The sequence below is a fragment of the Pseudorasbora parva genome, chromosome 10 (assembly GCF_024679245.1).
Source record: "Pseudorasbora parva isolate DD20220531a chromosome 10, ASM2467924v1, whole genome shotgun sequence".
NCBI lineage: Eukaryota > Metazoa > Chordata > Actinopteri > Cypriniformes > Gobionidae > Pseudorasbora > Pseudorasbora parva.
In genome coordinates this window covers 29,033,764-29,057,713 of record NC_090181.1, presented here as the reverse complement: position 1 = coordinate 29,057,713, position 23,950 = coordinate 29,033,764, and the positions used below count along the sequence as shown (strand labels likewise).

Below are 23,950 nucleotides of genomic sequence, written 5' to 3'. Positions count from 1 at the left end.
ATTTTTAGAGCTAGGAGATATGCAGTTTGTAAAGTATAAAAATCATAATGTCTATGGAAATTCCAAAAACATGACACCACAAGTGTCCAAAATTACCGCTAGTAATGTGAAAAGAAAATATCACATGTGTATGAATCGCTACGCATGACATCATATTAATACACTGCATTTTAATAGAAAATGCTAGAAATTGAATGCAGATAAATTAATTCAATTCAACAGTTGCTTGCTCTAGTCACCGGACAAACTGAAAATCTTTATTTATTTGCTTGTAGAGACACCTGCTGGTTGACTTAAACATCTACGTTTGTTTATCTTTTGTCCAAGCTAATCAATCAGTGGGAACACCTCATATTAATATAGCTGTAAATAAACATAAAACTGCTGGCTTAGCACAAAGTGAATTACTTTGCATACATATTCTGCTTAAACTTGTGTGAGATCACATCACATGATAGAGGAGGAACAGTTGGTCGACGTCACCGACAGAAAACAGCAACTGTGGACAGGTGATCCAATTAACCTAAATTTAGTTGAGAATTCCACTGATGTTTTCAAAGAACGACGCCATGTGTCATCTAACGGGGTTTTGGCTCGGATGATCCAACCAAATGTTGCTCAAACTCACTTTAATCCCACAAAATCTGGTAAGTGCTGCAAAATTCAATCCCCCAAGGTTTAGTGTCTGTTATGGTTGCATATGTGGCACTTTCCAGGAATAGGGTGCGATTTGTTGTCCCATTTAGTTTTGTTTTTTGCTTTTTAAGTATTAGAGGCACAATCTCATATTTTTGAACGATTGGATATGTTAGATAAACTACTATCTAACATGAAATCAACCTAACCTGGCTAGTATAGCTACTTTTAAAATGGAGCATTGTGTCCTGTCAGAGATTAAGTCTTGTCTGTATAACTATTAATATTATACAGTGTCCAATTTTAGGAATAACCTGTTCAATTCAGTTGTAGTAAAAAATATTTTAATAATGTAAAAAGATTACAACAAATGTAACAGTGCTTAACATTGAATAACATTATACGGTTATTTGTGTGTATATAATTTAATTCATGAAAATATTAAACCATTTATTGTAATATTTCTATGCTCATTTAATGTTTATTCATAGACAACCTGCATCACACCAAAATGTTCTTCATGTTGGGGGTAGTTCCGTGGTTTTCTAGGCTTGTTTGTGTTTATGGGGCGCAGTATAACATGTCTCTACTTCTATACTTCTCTCTTTTTTTTTAAACGCTGTATTTTTCTTACAATTTACCTGTATTCCACACCACTGTCTCCACTCTCCTTTGAACCGCTGGTTTGCTTCCTGCTTCTATGAAGCCCATCTCTCCGCAAAACACAATGGTCTTCGATCGGTTAGATGGCCAAATGTAGTTTCATGTATTTTTATTGGCTGAAGTGCCAAGCACAGGTTGTCTGGAAACGCCACGGCCCTTACCATTACGGGCAGAAGTCACATCTGCGGTGACTAGCAAGGGTTTATGACGTCACCAACCCAGGAAGAAGCTTGTTGTAGTCCAAACCGGACGTTTTTTAGGCAATAAACTGCCGTAACTTCAAAAGACAATATCTCAGTTTGCATTGAACTTTCAGCGCTGTAACTTTGCAGATATTGTTTATGCTCAAGCAGCAACGTTACACACTAACTAAACTTTAAAAAGTGAAATCACAAGCAACCATCCCTTTAATTCTATTTCTTAAAGATTTTTATTAGGAAAATCACACAATAATTATTTGCATTTATGATTATGGTATGTATTTGTAACATTTAGTCAATGTAAGCACTAAAAAATGTTTAAAGTCAAAAATAAAAAAAAATGTTTGCAGTCCCGGTAGGCATCAATTAGAACTACTTGTCCTCTCTTTTGGGCATGCTTCAGTTCTCCAAAGTTGTTCTCATCTGAGGTTTCTGTTAACATTTGCCCAACTGGCAGCCCACTCACAAAATATGTAACAATGTTTTTGGCCTACAAGGACATTCAGTCCCCCTGCTATCATTTCAGCAAATGCAAAACCTTAACAGGGAAATCCAATGCTTACTCCTTTTAATAGCGTTTTTGTAGACTATGGTCAAAAAACACACCAACAACCAGTTTGTTTTCTGAAGCTTATTTACTTACACCAATAAAAAAAAAACTGTTTACATCTTTACACATTATTTGCATAAGCCTCTATCATTGCACAAGGTCAGCGGGTATTGGCACAATATATTAATGTTCATAAGGCAGACGAGCACGTAATAATCATAAACTTTGATTTAAGAAAAAGGGGTGAGGGGATGTTGTTATTTGGAACAGCTAAATAGCAGCAGTGCAAAACCAGCTACAAAAACTGGATATTCATGAGCTCATCTGACTGGCATAATACTGTGATGCAAAAGCACTATTCAGCAGTAAGGACGGATGGAAAATGACCTCTGTATACACTTGTACCCTCGTGAGTCAAAACGGCAGCATTGCAAAGAGAGATCCTTAATTACATGAATACACAGATAACTGGTTATAAACAAATACTGCACACATACGCTAGCATTCAAACGTTTGGGGTTAGTACGATTTTTGTTCTCATCCTCGCCAAGGCTGCATTTGTTTGTTAAAAAAGCAGTACTGTTGTAGAATGTGATTACAATTTTTAAAACACCTCTTTTAAAATATTGTAATTTATTTATGCGATCAATGCTGAATTTTCAGCATCATTACTTTAGTTAGTGTCTCACGATCCTTCAGAAATCATTCTAATATGCTGATTTGCTGTTCAAAACATTTCTTATTATTATCAATGTTAAAACTGCTTAATATTTTGTGGAATTAATGACACATTTTTTTTTTTAGGATTAGAACATTTTAACTTTAATGCATAATTGCTGAATAAAAAAATAAAAAAATCCTACTGACCCCATAACTTTTGAATAGCAGTGCGCAGTATGCATGGTGAATTGCTGTTTATATGTACTTGATAAGACAAATAAATCCTTAAGTCTATTACATCACTGCTCAGAGATTCAAAGAGAAAACATTTCTCTCTATAACACCATAAATGTACTGACTAATATATAAAATATGACTAAATATAAAGCTAAAAATTAAAGCATTCAAGTTTTATTTGGTGGGTAATGTACCTTTTAGCAATTATTATTATTAATTGAATTTTACCACAGACCCAAAGTTATCTGGCTACTCAGCGATGCATGTTGTCACGCTAGCAAATCAAGCAGTAGTTAGGTGCTTTAATTGAACTGTATGCTGTAGAGGGAATTGTGACTTGTTACCTACAGGTTTCTTAAAGTGCAGGGGAATCATGTGCATATGTTGTTGTTTTTTGTGTGTTTTTCAGAAAGACGAGCTTGCTGAAGTTGCTCTGACGGTCGTGGCATCATATGACAGGTCCGTGGGTTAAATAACCTCTAAAGCATGGAGAGGAGAACATTTTTAATTTCAATACCAACTGTATGACAGCTTTCAAATATGAATTTATTTAAATCTTATAGATTAATGATATAAAAACAGGTGCCATGCATTTAATATTAGTATACTATATCAAGTAATGAACAGATGTTTATGCTTCAGATGTTTAAATTATATTTCAATAAATTACATTTTAATCACCATCCTTGCCAAAATATTGAATCTAATCCTTGAATAATCAATTTTAATCTTGAGTTGCATAATATTAAACTGGTATATTTAGTAATGTTAGATTTAAAGACCCCCTGTGAAGTTTTTAATGTTGTTTATATGTCTATGTGGTGTTTTTAATATTCTTTAATATCCTTAAAACTGTGGTGAACCAAAGACGCTGGTGTTTCTGATGTCGCAATCTACCATGTAACCAATCATGTCATCAGGCGGGCGGGTTTTAGCATATCATTAACTATGCTGTGAAGCAGGGGCGTTTTAAGAAGCCATACCAGTATATTTTTCTGTTGATTGAAAAATTGTGTACATTTAGCAATATAGCGGTTTAATTATTTGTATGCGTATATTGTATATGATGTACAGATGCAATGTTAGGATGAACTATATGCCTTTCTCCACTGACGTTCGATGATGTTTAAAGGGTTTCTAAAGATTTTGATTTTAAGAAGGCAGCAGTCTAACTCTGAGATGGGGAACAGGAACATGGTTTGTGTAACATTAGACACACATAATTTGCTTTGGTTTGATAATGTAGTCAAGCCAAAGGCTAATCATATTATTTACGTTATGTGTCCAAAGTTGTAGAGAGCGATGCCTCTGTGCAGCGTTTACTACAGTAAAGTTGAGCGAGTGAATCTCTGAGCTGTTGCGAGTGACTAGAGGCGGGGCTAATTTGTATATTCATGGTTCCAGGTATACTAAATGAGGCAGGGGTGTAGAGTTACATTTAAATTATATTTAATCTGCACTACGTAATTTTTCCGTCCGCTAGAGGGCGCCTATTCAAAACTAAGGCGTAGTTTGATGACGCCAAGTTTGAGTGCAGAATCTTGGGACATGTGGTCTTCACCTCACAGCCAGGGCTGGACTGGCATACCAGGCATTAGCCCAGTGGGCCGACACACTTTGGTAGTGTTTTTTTTTTTTTTTTTTAAAGTTTTTTTTGTACCACTGACAACATGCAGCGGCAGCGGCCCATTGGTTTGTCCTCTGCATTGACAAGCCGAAGCAAGAGAGACCTCCCCATCATATTAGGCGCTTTTTTCTATTTATTAGTATTTGAGCGCATGGAACTGCAAAGGTGAATATCCGCACAACGCAGCCGCTGGCGAACGTACGCTGCGTTTAAATGCTGCTCTATACGGCACTTTGACTCCGAATTTTGTTTTATACAATCGCATGATATGGAAACATTACAGGTTCTGTGTTGAATCAGCTGAAAACAGCCGCCAGCATGTATTCATGACGAGGTAAAGTGGAAAACGGCAATATACACAAACGTTTCACTTTAGCAATTAGCACAACCACAATTTACATTGCAGTTAACAGAGAAGAAATATGGTGTTCTGGAAGACAAATTTATTAAAAATGTTGCTATATTACTTAAATTAATATTGCAGAATATAAATCACTTTTATATAGGCTGTTTTCTTATTTTCTACAGGTGTTTACATTTTTTTTACTTACAAATATAATAGTTTATTATATATGTTTTATAGTGTTTTAGAAACCATATAGCCATATAATGAGGAGCAAGGTTTTTACAGTCTATGTTTTTTACCCTGTGACTACCATGATCTTACATTTAAATGAAACTGGCCTAACAGTTAAACTACAGTCTATAAAACATTTTTAAAGTCTGGATCCCATGAATGAATTAAGGACAAAGCTTTTTTTTCCTCTTTAAAAGTTTTATTAACTTTTTAAATAGATTTAATGAAATTTAATAGCCTCATGAAAGATAGATATCAGTGTCTTACTTAAATGATGTGTTAACTCCTGAAAAATATGATTGTTCAACCCAAAAATGTGATCATTTACTCACCCTAATGTCATTTCAAACCTAAATGAATTTATTTCTGTGTAGCATAAAATAAAATAACTTGAGTCTGTTTTTTTGAATATTCAAATGGTAGTCTAACCAAAATGGCTTGGTTGCCAACATTCTTCAAAACATCTTCTTTTGTGTTTCACAGAAGTCATACAGGTTTGGAAGGACACGAGAGTGAGTAAATGATGACAGCATTTAAAAGAAGTAAATTTACTTTGCCCAGTGGGCCGACACACCAAAGTGTGTCGGCCCACTGGGCAAATGCCTGGTATGCCAGTCCAGCCCTGGCTGTGAGGTGAAGACCACATGTCCCAAGATTCTGCACTCAAACTTGGCATAAATTTACTTTATCCTAGCTCAAAATCATCAGTGCTTTACTGCCAAGGGCATTTCTGTGTGACAAAAAAGCAATAAAGTTTATCTGCATTTGCAGCAAATTCGATAATATCTATCATTATTTGTCCTTGTCCTAGTTTTATTTATATACTCCAATTTAAGGCCCCAACCCCAGCAAAAACATTCACGGGGAACTCATGGGCCGGATGTGCTGAGTATGCCAGAGCCGAATTTTAGCCCCAGTCCAGCCCTGCTCGCAGCCGGTGGGAAAGAATCGGGTTAGGACTCGGGCAGAAATCATGTTCATGGATGCAGTTATTAATGTTACTGTGGTATGAAGCAGAACAAGGCCGAATGTTGTGGGAGCTGAGCAAGGTCGCTGGAGCGATTTGTTGCCGAACACACCTCTCGCGAGCAGCACAACTTTTATTATAATGGGACACAGTTGCCGGCTCCATTTCCGCTTTTCCAGTCATGCGAATAACATGCGAGGTAAAGCAGCTCTGTTTATCATATCAGATACATTTAAGTGTGTTTAAAAGGATGGTATGACGTTACTCTATGCGTTCATGAGCGGCTGCTGTAACACTTGTTGCACTGCTAAGAGTAAAGCATTTCTGCAAAATAAAACAGGAAACCGAGGATAACGCAAATATGATGCAATTGACAGGCGACTCCCTCAGACTTCCCGGCTCCTTGGTTAAAATAGCAATTTTCCCACACTTTACAAATAGTTGGAAACATTTGGGATATTGTAAGAACTCAGCTGAACAAAATATATAACACTGGCCTGGTGGCTTTGGGATATTTTACTACAAAAATACTTCATAGTAGTGCTCCTTTAAGACATGAAGACTTTTTCTCAGTAAAAAACTGTCATATTGGTGAGCAAAGATGAGTTTTAAAGGATATGATTATTTGACTACAGGGGGCTCTTTAAATTAAGATTTCAAAAGTTATCCACAATTGAATGTACTCGCATACCAGTTTGCTGATGGGCTTGTATCTCATCTAGGCCAGAAAGACTGCGGAAGGATCTGCGCTCCTTGAAGGCCACAGTAGGAAGCATATCCTCCTCGTCCCTCAGCTCCAGCTTTGGCATTTTTCCTGGACCTGGTAGCCTGATTACAGGCTTCACATTCTCACAAGGCAAGTCATCCTTCACCGATGCAGTTTTCTAATGGGGACAAAAAATCAGCAGGGCCTCTAGGTGGGGCATAAACAAAGCATCTTCCAGTAATAGTCTTACCTTTTCTTCAGAGTCTGTCTTTCTTGTCCTTTTCATGATTTCTTCTAGGCGCTGATTATGGGGAAAATTGAAAGCACAATATAGATGTACAATATAGTCAGAATATTTTTTTTAAAGAAGTCTCTTATGCTCTCCAAGACTACATTTGATCAAAAGTACAGTAAAACTGTAATATTGTGAAATATTATTACCATTCAAAATAACTGATTTCTATTTTAATGTTTAAAAAAGTAATTTATTCTTGTGACGATACAGCTGAATTTTCAGCATCATTATTCCAGTCCTCACATGATCCTTCAGAAACCATTCTAATATGCTGATTTGCTTCTCAGGAAACATTTTTTGTTATAAATGCTGAAAACAGTTGTGCTGCTTAATATTTTTGTGGAAACAGTTAAACTTTTTTTAAAAAAAGTTAAACCAAGATTCTTTACTGATTTGAAAGGTCAAAAGAACAGCATTTTTCATTTGAAATAGAAATTTATTTATTTGTTGCATTATAAATGTCTTTACTGTGACTTTTGATCAATTCAATGTATCCGTGGTGAATAAAAGTAAGTATAAAAATATCTTAAGACATACCTTTTTCCGATCTTGGCGTTCGGCCTCCTCTCTCTGGATACGACTCTCTCTTTCCAGTCTCTGCTGCTCTGCCAGCACCCTTTGACGAGCCTCTTCCTCTCTCTGAGAACACATTATGGAGCATTCTAGGAATTTGTATTATTTTATGCCAATGAGCCATCTGATATTATATGATCCTATCTTTATTTATTTATTTATTTTATTTATTTATTTATTTATTTGGGGGGGGGGGGGGGTGTTCTAAATGTTATGGACAGTGATTTTCAAATGTGTTTCCCAAACACTTCTTCATCTGTCACTGGTTGGACAAATCATATTGACCTCAACCAAACCAATGATGCTAAGTCAGGCTAGTTGGGATGCTGAACACTTTTCAAATGGCCTTCTTATAATTGTTTCTACATATTGACCTGATTAGGGGGAAAACTTTAAAGAGGACATGAACTGAGAAATCGACTTTTCCTTAAGCTTTTGACATAGAATAGGTCCTCATACTACAAGAACTATATACTATATATCAACGCCTACTTCCTCATTGCTACTTTGGCCCTGCCCACTGGCGTGTTAGTGAGATGACGAGGGGAGACTCAATACAGGATCATCTGGACTAAAAATATCATTATCTTCCAAAAGCTCTTAATGCTAGAAATGTGGTTATTTGAGGATTATTTATTTGTATTTGTTTAATTTCACTGTGGATTCTTTGGCAAAACAGTCACAATTCACGCAGGCTTTGTAAACAGACTCTTACGATACAAACTAGACAGTATTGCGAGAACAACATGTAAGTAACTGTGTTGATTCTAATGCCTGATCTGTGTCCAGTGATTTCTGATATGTTATGATTCATGTACAGTCAGATTTTCTTTGTCTATATGCCAGTAAATCAAAACAGCAACTAAACTGTCAACTTCACACTGTTTATTTTAGAAGGATGAAAATCATCTGTTATTTAAACTGTGATTAAATTATATATAGAATGTGTTCAAAGCCTGTTAGTTATCATGAAAACATTCGTTGGTGTACAGAAATCAAATTTCAATGATGAGATCACTGCATTCATGCGCTCACTGCAACTTTCATGCCACGATTTCAATATAATGCCATAGATCTAAATATAATGCTATAATTAGCACTTTTCACAATTAGTTAACCTTGACAGCTGTAATAGTACACAGTGCTTAAAGTTTTCGAGAGAGTTCCACATGTAATGGCTACTTAGCTTTCATATGCAAGCTATTTCATATGTTCCATCTTGATAAACACCTAGCTGCAGACTTCAGCACTCTACTGACTTCATTTGACCTTAAGTTAGTATCTACTACGGCTACTCACAGATCAGGTAACCAATTAGACCTGGTCTACACACGCAACTGCTCCACAGACAACACTTTAGTTACTCCATTACACACCTCAGACCACTTTCTCATCACTCTTAACCTCATACTGACTCCAGATACAAAACATACTCCTACACAGATTACCTTTCGGCGTAATCTACGCTCACTCTCTCCCTCTCGCCTATCCACTATGGTTTCATCTTCACTCCCTCCACCTGCTCAGTTCTCAGCACTGGACACTAACAGTGCTACTGACACTCTTTGCTCCACTCTAACATCCTCCTTAGACAGTTTTTGCCCCCTTTCATCCAGACCAGCCCGCCCCACCCCATCTGCCCCCTGGCTGTCTGAAGTTCTCCGTGAACATCGCTCTGGACTCAGGGCGGCAGAGAGGAAATGGCATAAATCTAAAAACAATACTGACCTTGCCTTTTATCAGTCTCTTCTCTCTTCTTTCTCTACAAATGTCTCCACTGCTAAAACAACATACTACCACAACAAAATCAACAATTGCTCTGACTCTCGCCAACTCTTTAAAACATTCTCCTCTCTCCTTTGTCCACCTCCTCCCCCTCCTTCATCAACTCTTACAGCTGATGACTTTGCATCATTTTTCACCAACAAAACAGCTCTCATTAGCAAACAGTTCTCCTCATCACTAACTGACACGCACATCTCAACAACTAACACGAACACGCTTCCATCCTTCTCTCCACTCTCCGAGGCAGATATTTCTAAACTCATCCTTTCCAATCACCCTACTACCTGTCCACTTGATCCTATTCCCACTCACCTCCTTCAGGCTATTTCTTCTTCAATCACTCCTGCACTCACTCACATTGTCAACACTTCTCTTCACACAGGAACCTTTCCCACAGCATTTAAGCAGGCTCGGGTAACCCCACTGCTTAAGAAACCCTCTCTGAATCCAGCACTTTTAGAAAACTACCGACCGGTATCCCTTCTGCCTTTCATTGCAAAGACCCTTGAGCGAGTTGTGTTCAATCAACTCTCTAAGTTTCTTGAAAGGGACAACCTCCTAGACAACAACCAATCCGGCTTCAAAAGCGGTCATTCGACTGAGACGGCCTTGCTCTCGGTAACTGAGGCACTGAGACTGGCAAAAGCAGCTTCCAAATCCTCAGTGCTCATTCTGCTGGATCTGTCTGCTGCTTTTGACACAGTTAACCACCAGATCCTCCTGTCAACACTTAAGAGGACGGGGATCTCAGGATCTTCCCTCCAGTGGTTCAGGTCTTACCTCTCTGGTAGGTCCTACAGGGTGTCATGGAGAGGTGAAGTGTCTAAGTCTTATAATCTAGCTACTGGGGTTCCCCAGGGCTCAGTCCTTGGACCACTTCTCTTCTCCATCTACATGTCATCATTAGGTTCTGTCATTCAGAAACACGGCTTCTCCTATCACTGCTATGCGGATGACACTCAACTCTACTTCTCATTTCAACCAGATGATCCTACAGTCAGTGTTCGTATCGCTGCCTGTCTGACAGACATTTCTGACTGGATGAAAGAGCATCATCTTAAACTCAATCTTGCAAAGACAGAATTACTTGTTTTCTCAACCAACCCAGCACTTCATCAAAATTTCTCCATTCAGCTTGGTTCATCGACCATAACTCCATCAAGGACAGCAAGAAACCTTGGAGTTGTGATTGATGACCAGTTAAACTTCACTGACCACATTACTGCAACAGCCCGGTCCTGCAGATTTGCTTTATACAACATTAGAAAGATTAGACCCTTCCTATCAGAACAGGCTGCACAACTCCTGGTTCAAGCTCTTGTTCTCTCCAGAATGGATTATTGTAATGCTCTTCTGGCTGGGCTTCCAGCATGCACTATCAAACCCTTGCAGCTGATCCAGAATGCAGCGGCGAGAGTGGTCTTTAATGAGCCGAAGAGAGCGCATGTTACGCCTCTCTTCATCAAACTGCACTGGTTGCCAATGGCTGCTCGCATCAAATTCAAGGCACTAGTTATCGCCTACAAAACAACCTCTGGCTCGGCACCAATATACCTAAATTCACTTGCTCAGACTTACACACCCTCCAGAAGCTTGCGTTCTGCGAACGAGCGGCGCCTCGTGGTTCCATCCCAAAGAGGCATGAAATCGCTCTCACGGACATTTTCCTGGACCGTTCCCACCTGGTGTAATGACCTGCCGATCTCAATTCATGCTGCCGAGTCTGTAGCCATTCTTAAAAAACATCTTAAGACACATCTTTTCCATTTGCACTTGACCAATACAGAATAGCACTTACTGATCACCACAGCAACGACCAAAAGCGTACACTCCGGGATCATATCTACGTCACTCATCCGGATTTGCGCCTTCAGGCGGGTATGTTACATAGTAATCATAACTATCAGAATCCAGTGTTCTGTATATTGCGTACGTGAGTTTTTGTTGTAGATGGCTATTGCTGCGCGTTTAGCTAGAATACAAAACCAACCCATTGGGCCACTGAATCTGCATTAACGACAACAGCTGGGGCAACAGCCTTAGTCCTAATGGGTTGTAGCTATCTTAGCTATCAAAATCCAGTGTTCGGCACTGTGCGGACGTGAGTTTTTGTTGTAGATGTCTGTCTTTTTAAAAAAAAAAAAAAAAAAAAAATTGTGTATTGTGCTAATTAATTGAGATTTCTTACAGCTCTTACAGGTTTTTGGCCTTGTCTGTTCCGTTGCTTCTATTACTCTCCCCTTTTTTGTAAGTCGCTTTGGATAAAAGCGTCTGCTAAATGATTAAATGTAAATGTAAATGTAAATATGCAAAGATATTTTTATTTATGTAAAAGTCATACTAACATTATAAGGGCACCATTATTAGAGCATTATAAAACGATGCAGTTCATGGCCCCTTTAAACATCCAAAAGCTTTAATACCTGCTGTTGAAGCCTTTTTTCCTCCTCTTTCTGTCTGTGGGCGTTTTCCTCCTCAGCCTGAAGTCGCTCTTCTTCCTCTCTCTTCCTTTTTTCCTCCTCCAGTCTCAGGGCCTCTTCCTCCTGTCTGGCTCGTTCTTCAGCTCTCCGACGGGCCAGTTCTTCTCTGCTCTTTCTGCAAAGATGAGCCACACAAGTTCATTGAGATGCCTTAACCACTTTGGGAATTTATAAATGCCATCGTGTTCAAACGCTGAGATTTCATGTACTGCGTTTTATCTTTAGCATATAAAAAGAACCAGCGTATGTTGTGGCCTTTTTTATTTACAAATACAATTTTGTTACAAATACAAATACAAAATTGATAATAATCAAAAGTTAAGTTTAAAATACTAAGACACAAGATGATGTCATACTTTCACTGTTAGAGGTAAGAATACTAAAGCATACCTCTCCGTCTCCTCTTTCTGTCTGCGTTCCTCTTCTTCTTTCTCTCTCTGGAGTCGGGCTTGCCTTCTTTTCTCTGCCAGTAAGCGAGTGGCCTGCTCAGGGTCTGTAGTCCAAGTAGTAGGTCTGACTTGAGCGCCGTCACCAATCTGACTTGGTCCTGAAAGTGAATAAGAGTGGAGACATATTTCACCAGGATATTCACACTACCTTCACAATATAACCTCTTAGGGCTCTCTGAGTTAAAGGGTTACTTCAGCGTTTAGCATATGGCTTTGTATCAGTAGAAACCCTGGAGTATATTCAAATGATTGTGCTTTCCCCCCTCATATCCCCCTGAGACAAAAGATTATTGCGTTTTATTTCTGGAAAAATTCCTCCTATGATGCAAATTGACAATATTTGCATCATAGGAGGAATGTTTGGCCAAAGGCTAAAGACTACAGCCAGCAGAGGGAGCCATTTCCGCATGTTTTGAACCCGCGCATGGGGGATGGGAGATCACACTCAGAGCTCAGCTCAGCTACAGGCACTCACTTAAACTGAGCTATGGTGAGCAATGTAAGTCTTTTAACTTCTCTAATTAATTTCTATGAAAGTTAAGCTTGCAAAGGCATGAACTGAAACGCGCCAGACTGAACTCGCGTTGTGAATGTATGCCGCGAGTGTAGCCGCGATTACCTCAGCTCTCATCATGAGAGCTCATTCAGCTCATTTATCTCACTCCTGCAGTTAGTGCTCAGTGCTGTGATACTCGCTCGGTGACTCACTCATTATATTTAACAGACACGTTCAGTTTTTAATTGTAGTGTCTTCTCCAACTCAGTCACAGTAATCCAGTTGGTGCCTTTGGGAATGGCCTCACAGGGCAGCGAAGCATTCTGGGAATTGTAGTCTTTCATCCCCATGAGACAAAAATACATTTTCTGTCTTTTCTCAGTCTAGAAGGCACCAAATTCAAAAATAATTTCACATTTCTACTACATTGATGACCCAGTTTAAATACAGATTCATCTTCCCAGACCTGAAGTACTAGCCTGACAAGCCAGACCCACATCAAGATGTTTGGTCTGGAAACTCACCATAGACAGGGCTCAATCCGAGGGGCGGGATAAACGGTTGTCTTTCAAACTCCCTCTGCACGCGATAGGATAGCGCTACACCAACCGGAGCAACGACGGTGAAGGGGAGCTCGCTGACTGATTAAACAGTCACCGTATCCGGTCGGCTAAACTCCGAACACATCTTCCCTTTTTAAGAATGACTTCAGTGCCGCTCTTTGTTCTTTTCTCAGAGGAAAGCTTAACTCCAAGTCTTCCGGAGGCGCGGGCAGAGCTGATTCAAAAGACCGCCGCCGTTCGCCAGTTTCTGTGATTTACTAGAAGCACGCAAACGCAACTCTGCCGTCGTCATTATGGCCCCGCCCGCCGACTCTATACACGATGTGATTGGGCCATCCAGATTCTTAGGAATACAGCTCAGATAGGAATTGAGAGTTGCTAGAGCACACTTGCGGGCAAATTAAATTTGCTGCCGCTAGGGTGCGTCTAGATTTCTAGGCTACTGAAGTACCCCTTTAAGAGACACTTTTATGGTGTCAACAGCACTTTGTAAAACTCAAGACAAGAACTGCCAAATATTCAGTTAAAGATACTGAAACCTATTCCAAATACGTGAACAAATTATAAATTATATTCCAAATACGTGAACAAATTTTTTTTAAGGTTCAAAAGTACAAGAACCTAATGCAAGAAAAAATGATCAAAATACCAAACACAGAACCATTTCAGCATAAAAGGATCTAAACTTCACTATTAATAACATTAACATCATTCTTTCACTTACCATTAGGAATCTGAGAGCCTACTGGATTCAGCTGGAGTTGGTTTTCTTGCAGACATTGTGTTTTGTCAGGTTGTAGATGACCAGATGAGAGTTCATACTCTGGTTCTAGATCCTCCTCTTCTGGCAGTGGAGGTAAACTATCTTGTTTAAGTGCTGCGTGTCTGACATGTGATCTGTTCTGCACCCTTGGAAATGGGTATATAAAGATAGAAGGGGTCAAACGGGCAGTATAATTTTTGTGATTTTTCTGATTGTGAGGAATAATAAGTGCTACTTATTCCTGTAGGAAAGTAAAATCATAATCACAAAATGAGATCTTTTTAAAGCTGTACTACACAACTTAAGCATCTTGGTCGCTATCTGTGGTTGAAATGTAAAATTGCAAGTTACTGAGTTTGTCAGATGTGCTTTGCCACTGCTCTTCTGCATAACATCATGCAAGGACAAATTAAATTAAATTGAAATATACTGCCTTGTAGTACAACTTTAGTATCTCAGTTGTTTCCCCTAGAAAGTAATGATATTACATGCAGAATGGACACTTATGCTTTTTAAGTTTAAAATTACAAAAATATAAATGTACCATGATGGTGGGAGGACAGTATTCTCTGGTGGGTTTGTGTCCTGTGTGGGCTTGATATCAGTTGTTGTTTGTTGCTTTTTCAAGTCTTGTCCCTCAAAATCACCTTTTGCCACCTGAAGTAATGTATGTAAAAAAAATGTAGATGCGGTACTCCATGCAGCAAAGTAACACTTATTTTTGGAGGGGTTATATATATTTTTTTTTAAAGTGCTAACTCCTACCAGCTCTCTGTTGGTGGTTCTGCGGATGGTGACGTTTGGACTTGAGCTTGCAGGCCTGTTTGGCACTTTCCCACAATGCGCCTTTGGCTTTCGCATGGTGCTGGAGTTCATGGTATGACATGAGGCTGAACGACGACAAACATGAACAACTGATGCTGTATGGCGTTTGTTTTTTAAGATAAGGATGAATGCGTACAGAGAAATGGGGTGAAGCAATGAGCAGGAGAAGAAAAGAGAGCCTATATTTATTACACTCAGCTGCAGAATTATGCTTTTCCCTTTAAATATCTGAATGAAAGATACAATTTGTCACTGTAAAGTGATACCTGTGTCTCGTGACAGACACACAGCGCTCCTGCTTCTGGCTAGATAAGAGACAGTAGGGGTCTGAAGACGACGGACAAGGTCAATCTCCCACTGACTAAGGGAGGGGTGTTTAGCTGGAGAATAGCAGAAAGTAGAGTGATTAAGAGGAAGTGGTCAGAAAAGGAGTTAGGGAAAATAGATGCAAGGCTAGAAGACCAGTGCCAGTTTTAGTGCCAGTCATGCATTGAGATATTCACCATTTTTGTTTTCGTTCTTGTTGACCCTTCGCGTGCAGTTTTTCTGTTTGGCCTTCTGACCTTTTTCCATCGTCTTCCGCACCACAGACTCATAACGCTCCTGAAATATGGGATAAAAACACTCCCATGATCCCATGCTCCATATGTTTTTAATCATGGTTGCAAAATCTCAGAGTAATTTTTCATCATTGTTGCTGCAATCAGTGCATATTCAACTCATTATATACACTACCAATCAAAATGTGGACACTCCTAACTCAATTTATGAGCTTTACCTTTTGATCGATGTACACTATATTGCGAAAAGTTTTGGGATGCCTGCCTTTACATGCACATGAACTTTAATGACATCCCATTCTTAATCAGTAGTGTTTAATATGGAGTTGGCGCACCATTTGCAGCTACAACAGCATTAACTCTTCAGGGAAGACTTTCCACAGGGTTAAGGAGTGTGTTTATGAGGATTTTTGACCATTCTTCGTCAGGCACTGATGAAGACAAGAAGGCCAGGCTCGCAGTCTCTGCTTTAATTCATCCAAAAGGTGTTCTATCGGGTTGAGGTCAGGACTCTGTGCAGGCAAGTCAAGTTCCTCCACACCAAACTCGCTCATCCATGTCTTTATGAACCTTGCTTTGTGCACTGGTGTGCAGTCATGATGGAACAGGAAAGGGACATCCCCAAACCTTTCCCACAAGGTTGGGAGCATGAAATTGTCCAAAATATCTGGTATGCAGAAACATTAAGAGTGACTTTCACTAGAGCTCAGGGACCAAGCCCAGCCCCTGAAAAACAATCCCACAACATTAATCCCCCCCCCCTCCCCTCCACCAAACTTTACACTTGGCACAATGTAGTCTGACAAGTACACTCTAAAAAATGCTGAGTTGTTTTAACCTAATGTTGGGTCAAATATGGACTAGCCCAGCAGATTGGGTTGTTTTAACCCAGTGGTTGGGTTAAATATTTGCTTAAGACAACCCAAATCCTGGGTTAGTCCATATTTGACCCAACATTGGGTTGCTTTTTACAGAGAATGTTTTAGAGTGTATTGACAGTCGTCCATCAGATTGTCAAACAGAGAAGCGTGATTCGTCATCCACATGAACACGTCTCCACTGATCGAGTCCAGTGGCAGCATGCTTTACACCACTGCATCCGATGCTTTACATTGCACTTGGTGACGTAAGACTTGGATGCAGCTGCTCGACCATGGCAACCCATTTAATGAAAAACTCTACACACTGTTCTTAAACTAATCTGAAGGTATTGACTCTGCAGAAATTTGGTGACTACTTCTGTGCTCTGTGCCCCTCAGCATGTGGTGACCCGGCTCTTTGAATATATTCTTTTTATACATGGCCTTCCACACAGATGCAACCTATCATGGTACCGCACTTGAATTCACTGAGCTCCTGAGAGCTACCCATTTTTTCACAAATGTTTGTAGAAGCAATTTGCATGCCTAGGTGTTTGATTGTATACACCTTTGGCAATAGAAGTGATTGAAACGCCTTAATTCAATTATTTGGAGGGGTGTCCCAATACTGCTAAATAAAAATTAAGGTAACACATTAGATCTCAATGAAATATTCAATATTAAAATAAAATAAAAATCACGTATGCTTCCTAACTGGACCGATTGATACCCCTGAAGTTTAATTGACTTATTATACTCTGTGTTTATTTTTATTTTGAAAATATATTCATTAGTTTCCCCAAATGGATGTCCAAACTTTTCACTGGTAGCGTATAAAAGTTATACTAACAAATTCTCTCCAACCAAGCATTTTATACAATTTTTACTCACTCTTTCTTCTTTGATTCTCTGTCTGCGTTTTTCCTCGACCGCCATCCTCCTCCTTTCCTCTCTTTGTCGCTGCTCCTCCAACTTCTTCCGTCGCTCCTGCAGGTGTTTTTCGTAGAACTGCTTGGCCCGCTCCTCCCTCACCAGCCAGCCATGCTCACGCAGCGCTACGGTTCAGGTACACCAAAAAACCTTTGTAATAATAAACCTTTCTGTTTTTACTTCAGTTGGTAATGTTATGTTGAGAGTTAGGAAAATACCCAGCTGTTTTTGGTACGCCTCTCTCCGTTCCCGGGCCAGTCGCAGCCTCTCGTCCACCTTTAGCGCATTTGACTCTAAATGATAAAATAATTAATCAGAAATGTTTTGTTGCATATAATAGAATCAATTCAACTATGTTGGGAAATGGCAAATGGCAATTTGACAAAATTGCTGCTGGGAAGAGCTCAGCAAAGATTAAGCTTCAAAGACATGAATCCAAAGTATTGCATCTTTATTGACTTTGTATCCATGGCAGCAGTATCAGAAAATGGAAGGGTTTGAAAGGAAAATGCAAATTGAATTGATGGTTAAATATAAGCCATTTCAGACCTGAATTGTTTCCATTTCGTTTTTTGATATTAATCTGTGCTGTGGAGTGTGGTGGAGCACATGCTTTTCTTTTCTGCTCCAGGGCTGTGGGTTTTACATCAGAGCTGGGATCTGAAGGGGGAAAAAACAGGCTACTTGTTTAGTATTTTTTTTAAATAGATTTATATTAAATATAAACACCAAACATAAAAATCTTTGTTTTTTGGTCTCTAAAAATTCTGCTTAATTCAAGTTCTCCAACTTGCTGGAAGATTAGAGGGTAAGGGGTGTGACTATTTTTTTTTTTTAACATTAACATTACTAAAACAAATGAGAAATCCTTAGCTGAATGCTTGGTTCCCCATGTAAATGTTCAACAGAGAAATATGCAATGATGGTAAAAATAAAGTGATATTTATGTTAAACTAAAACTGCCATTAGGTGGCATTAAGTCACTGTCTTAGTGAGTTAGCCTTCTAGTAATTAATTAAATAATGAAACAAGCGGCTGTTATTTATGAATTAGTCATTGAATCATTGACACTCCGGATTTGTTCAAAGCTGTAGATTCATTAACTAATGTGAAACTGCTGTGCATTGCTTGGAGATGCACAACAGTTCCTGTATGGCTTCCTTTGGAACTATGATTTTGTTGCAAAATAGAGCTAACAATACTATGTGACCTGTTGTATAAAAATCAGTGTCAGATTTGCAGTTGTGTGAATATTTGGGGAAAATGGCATTCTTGCTCGTATAATATTAAAAACAACAATGCACATAGAGTATGTTTTAGTATTAAAGGGAGTTTGAGTCTTAATCGATCTCAATGCACAGTCTGTCTATATTAGTGCTTCATGTGAGTAAATGTGCTAACTTCACTTTTACAAAGGTACATTGTCGAGAATGGCAGTAATGTAGTGCGGTTTGATAAGGCAGCATACTCTGCACGTAACCTGTATGCATGCTGCTTGTGTGGATGCAGTCAGTTTTGACTGCAGAAGATGGTCATTTGATTGAACGTCATGTATTTGAAAATTTATGGCACTATTTTGCGTGTGTTCAAAAGACATGTTCAGTTTTTAATATTATTTTAAGGTGGGGTAGAATCAGGGGCCGTATTCTTAAATATCTTAAGGCTAAAAGTAGCTCCTAATTTGGTGATTTAGGAGAAACTGTTATAAAAATGTGATTTTAAAATCCTGATTTTAGGACTCCTAATTTTTTGCTCTTAGAGTATTTCACAAAGCATTTTTGCACTAAAACTAGCTCCTAAATCCATGAAACACTAGGATAGTCAAGAGGACTCCTAAGTCACCAAGACCAAATCATCATCACAAACAATCATAATGGCTATTGCCATAATCCGCCTAAAGATGTACAACATTGAGGCAATAGTGATAATTAATGTTAGCCTGACAAGCCAGACCCACATCAAGATGTTTGGTCTGGAAACTCACCATTGACAGGGCTCCGTCCGAGGGGCGGGATAAACAGTTGTCTTTCAAACTCCCTCTGCACTGCGTTCACGCAATTGGATATCGCTACAACCAGCCAGAGCAACAAAGGTGACGCAGAGCTAGTTGACAGATTAAACTTTCACCGTATCCGGCCGGCAAAACTCAGAACACATCTTCCCTTCTTAAGAATGACTTCAGTGCCGTTCGCCAGTTTCTGTGTTTACTAGAAGCAGAAGCATGCAAGCGCTCGCCCGTATTGTTAAGCCCCGCCCACCGACTCTATACACGATGTGATTGGCCTGACTAGAGTTTGGCGTTTACAGCTCAGAAGTGTATTGAGATTTGCTAGATGACACTCGCAGCAAATTAGATTTGCTGCCACTAGGGTGCGTCTAGATATCTAGGCTAAATTAATGTATTTTTAATTTTAAAAATTAGATAGATTACCTGTGGTAGTTGTTTTTACAAATTTACACTTATAAATGATTTAACAAAGTAACAATAGAAGCATATTTGACGTGCTCTCTGAAGCAATTGAGGGCTCTGAGCTCGGAATTTAGCCCAAACCCAGGCTCAATCCGACATTGCATCCTATACTCTCAAATTGGGCACTATTTGAGGGGACGCCCATATGTAGTGGTGTCCGAAACCATAGTGTTTTTTACCTTTCATATCTGGTTTCATAAATGAGCCAAACCCAGGGTTAAAAGCAGGTATTTACTATTACAAAACCTTGCTTTGGTCAGATTTAAAAGTGTCCTTAACCCAGGGTTAAAAAGATATTCCTATATATTTAACTGATTAGTGTATTCCATATTTGTCCTACCATACTACAGTGCATCTGGAAAGTGTTCACGTGCGCTTCACTTTTTTCCCCCCATTTTTGTTGTTACAGCTACAATTCAATTAATTATTTTTCTTCAAAATTTTGTATAATGATACAGAACCCCATAATGACAATGTAAAAGAAGTTTGTTTGAAATCTTTTCCAATTTAAAAATAATAATAATAATAAACAAACAAAAAATCACATGTACATAAGTATTCACAGCCTTTTAGCCTAGCAACTCTCAATACCCTTCTGAGCTGTATTCGCCTAACTCTTGCCGGACCAATCACATCATGTAAAGAGTCGGTGGGCGTGGCCATAATGACGATGGCCGAGTTGCATTTGCGTGCTTCTAGTAAACACAGAAAATGGCGAACGGCGATCTTTCGAATCAGCTTTGACCACGACTCTGAAAGACTTGGAGTTAAGCTTTTCTCTGAGAAAAGAACAAAGAACGGCACTGAAGTCATTCTTAAAAAGGGAAGATGTGTTCGGAGTTTTGCTGACCGGATACAGTGAATGTTTAATCTATCAACAAGCTCTGTTTCTCCTTCATTGCTCTGGTTGGTTGTAGCGCTATCCTATCGGGTGCAGAGGGAGTTTGAAAGACAACTGTTTATCCCGCCCCTCGGATTGAGCCCTGTCAATGGTGAGTTTCCAGACCAAACATCTTGATGTGGGTCTGGCTTGTCAGGCTAACAGCCTTTGCCATGACACTCAAAATTGAGCTTGGGTATATCCTGTTTCCACTGATCATCTTTGAGATGTTTCTACAACTTTATTGGAGTCCACCTGTGGTAAATTCAGTTGATTGGACATGATTTCTAAAGGCACACGCATATCTATATAAGGTCCCACAGTTAACGGTGCATGTCAGAGCACAAACCAAGCCATGAAGTCCAGGAAATTGTCTGTAGATCTCCGAGACAGGATTGTATCGGCACAGATCTGGGGAAGGGTACAGAAACATTTCTGCAGCATTGAAGGTTCCAATGAGCACATTGGCCTCTGAAACCATCTCAAACCATCAGGACTCTTTCTAGAGCTGTACATCCTGCCAAACTGAAGGATTGGGGAGAAGGGCCTTAAGCCGGGTACACACTGTGCAAGGTTTATTTTATTTTATTTTATTTAATTTTTGCATTATTTAATTAATTAATTTGTTTATTTTTGCCCACGATTTGGCCGTCTGAGACAAATTTAGCAAATCCTAAAAGATTCCTCTGATCCAAGGCTAAAATTTGACGTCTTTGGTCGTTAGTTTGACATGTTCACTGGCAGCCGATTAATGACGACTGCGATCAAATTTTACCTCAGACGAAATTCTATCAGTGTAAGAAGATTTGGCACACAATCCTGCAGTGTGACTTCTCCTACGACGACAGTCAAATATCTCCGTTTTTCAAGACAAACTATGACCAAAACGAGAGCTAGAGATTTCTTTGTAGCCAGCATTTCAGTCCCGCTTGTAATGCAGCTCACTGTCACTGAACGCGTCATTCATTGATGATATAAAACTCCAGATGTGTTTTCTTGCATGCGTCGGTTTTTAGCGCGCCTTCACTATCGTACAGTCTGAGATCTCTGAGATCTTACAGTGTGACATGGCTTACATCTGGGATCATGTTCGTACAGTCTGACAAGGAACATTCGCAAAGGATTTTGAAAAATCGCACCGTGTAGGACCCATTAGTCAGAGAGGTTACCAAGAAACCTGATGGTCACCCTGACAGCTCCAGCGTTTCTAGAGAGGGGATAGCCTTCCAGAAGAACAACTGAGAGAAAGATGAATGCAGCAATTTATGAAAACCTGCTCCAGAGCACTCTGGACCTCAGACTTCTTTTTCCCACAGGACAACGACCCTAAGCACACAGCCAAGATAACAAAGCAGTGGCTATGGGACAACTATGTGAATGTCTTTGAGTGGTCCAAACTTGAACCGATTGAACATCTTTGGAGAGATAATAAGAAATAATAAGAAAATGGCTGTCCATTCAACCTGATGGAGCTCAAGAGGTCCTGCAAAGAAGAATGTGAGAAATTGCCAAAAATAGGTGCCAAGCTTGTAGCATCATACTCAAAAAGAATTGAGGAAAGGAGCATCAACAAATTAATGCGCAAAGATTAATACATTTGCAAAGAAATGGTCAAACTTATATGGGGTATTGTTTGTAGAAGTGATGAAAATAATTGATCAATTTTGGAATAACGCTGTAACGCAACAAAATGTGGCAAACGTTAAGCACTGTGAATACTTTCTGGATGCACTATGCAGACCTCTCTCTCTCTCTCTCTCTCTCTCTCTCTCTCTCTCTCTCTCAGTAAAAATAAAAACACCTTCATAAACAAAACTTGAGGGCCATGAGGCAGATATAAAGATGAACATGAGACCCGTCTCGTGCCAGTTTTGACTTTGTCCAATGAATCAAGACAGCCCAAGGCCTGTACACCCTTACAAAGGCAATATTTGTTTTACTATTGCTGTGAAGAACAACAAATCCAGCGCCTGACTGAAGTGTTGAATGTTAACTCTTGAGGTTAACTTGACTCTCCATAGCACCACAATAGTGATATCGAGGGGTGATGTGTGCAGCACGATGCATTCAGAACGGCTGCATTTGCTTCAATGAATATAAGTCAGTTGCTCTTTTAAAATTAAAGCAGACGTACTGGTCGTCAGGGCACATTACATAACGGACATCTAACATGTGACGCAAGGCCCTTATGAACACCTTAAGCTCAGCTAGCCAACACACACATTCTTAATATGTCACTTTCTGAGCTAACCCTGAATAAATTCCTTGTAATTTAGTATATAAACTCAGATGGGTAATGGTTTGTGGCTCATAATAGAATCAGTTCATGTTTGTACACAGAATCTTAGGATGCATATGCCCAGTCAAAGTTGTACGCAGTTTATTGAGGATCCTAAATTAGCAGATGCAATAAATGTGAACAGAATTGCAGTTTTTGATGGGAATGGAGGTCATATTTATCATCTGCTTCTCACCAACCTTTCCGTTTCCTCGCAGTGTCGTACATCTTCAGCTGTCCTTTCTCTGCGACCGCAGCGAGACCCAGCTCTGTCGTTCTCCCCGTCTTCCTCCACTCCCGTTTCTGCTCTGCCAGGCTCAGATGAGCTGGCATCTTACCGTTTCAAAGCCCCTGTGAGTCAGTGTGTGTCCGTCTATTACATACAGCGCATCTGTATTTCCAGTGCAGAAATCTTCCACTCCAGCTAACCACTTATCAGTGCATCCCTAACAGGGAATAGACTGGTAGAGAGAGAGACTGAGTACGAGACAGAAATTCTTCCTGAGGGAAATTGTGAGAGCAGCTGATTTGCTCCTGCCTGGGCTGCGTCCAGCACACGTGCACGGCAAGCAAACTCAGCGCGCATACGTATGTGCAGGGTGCACATGTGCCATCTCACAAATGAAACCCACCCAGCTAGTAGCAGCTATGATTATTGAAGGTGTGTTTCCCGTTAAAAATCCATGCATTGCCTGGTCACAGTGACGGCATATGCAAGCAGCTGCAGTGAGGATGAAATCTTCACAACAAAGATTCTGAGTGGTTGCCCGGGTGATCGTGATATGCAAAATTGTGAGACTGAATGCAGGCATGACATTGCACGCCAGTGTCCAGAAATAGCAGCAGACTGTGCATTCTGCAAAGAAAACACATTTTCATTCTGCACAAGGATTAGTGACTTCAGGTTTAGTGACCCCACA

At 39.6% G+C, this 23,950-nt stretch overlaps 2 protein-coding genes across 4 annotated transcripts in view; one reads left to right on the top strand and one right to left on the bottom strand.

Moving 5' to 3' along the window:
• Positions 1–2,115: 2,115 nt before the first annotated feature.
• map7a (microtubule-associated protein 7a) lies at positions 2,116–23,739 on the bottom strand. 2 transcript variants are annotated; one of them, XM_067455758.1, is made up of 15 exons: positions 23,231–23,739; positions 17,952–18,062; positions 17,621–17,695; positions 17,364–17,527; positions 15,556–15,655; positions 15,319–15,432; positions 14,993–15,147; positions 14,772–14,884; positions 14,189–14,373; positions 12,347–12,503; positions 11,900–12,071; positions 7,656–7,757; positions 7,074–7,124; positions 6,809–7,001; positions 2,116–3,425 (listed from the first exon to the last, which is right to left on the bottom strand). In XM_067455758.1, the coding sequence occupies exons 1-15, from the start codon at positions 23,361–23,363 to the stop codon at positions 3,415–3,417; spliced, it is 1,836 nt and encodes a 611-aa protein (XP_067311859.1). In that variant the 5' UTR covers positions 23,364–23,739; the 3' UTR covers positions 2,116–3,414. The 2 variants fall into 2 exon arrangements, with proteins under 2 accessions (XP_067311859.1, XP_067311860.1); XM_067455759.1 differs by lacking the exon at positions 17,952–18,062.
• The window catches only part of si:ch73-204p21.2 (uncharacterized), a 39,390-nt gene continuing 22,279 nt past the window's right edge, over positions 6,840–23,950 (top strand). For both annotated transcript variants that reach the window (XM_067455760.1, XM_067455762.1), the window contains exon 1: positions 6,840–6,973. The gene's annotated coding sequence lies outside the window, so the exon portion shown is untranslated. The remainder of the gene's footprint in view (positions 6,974–23,950) is intronic.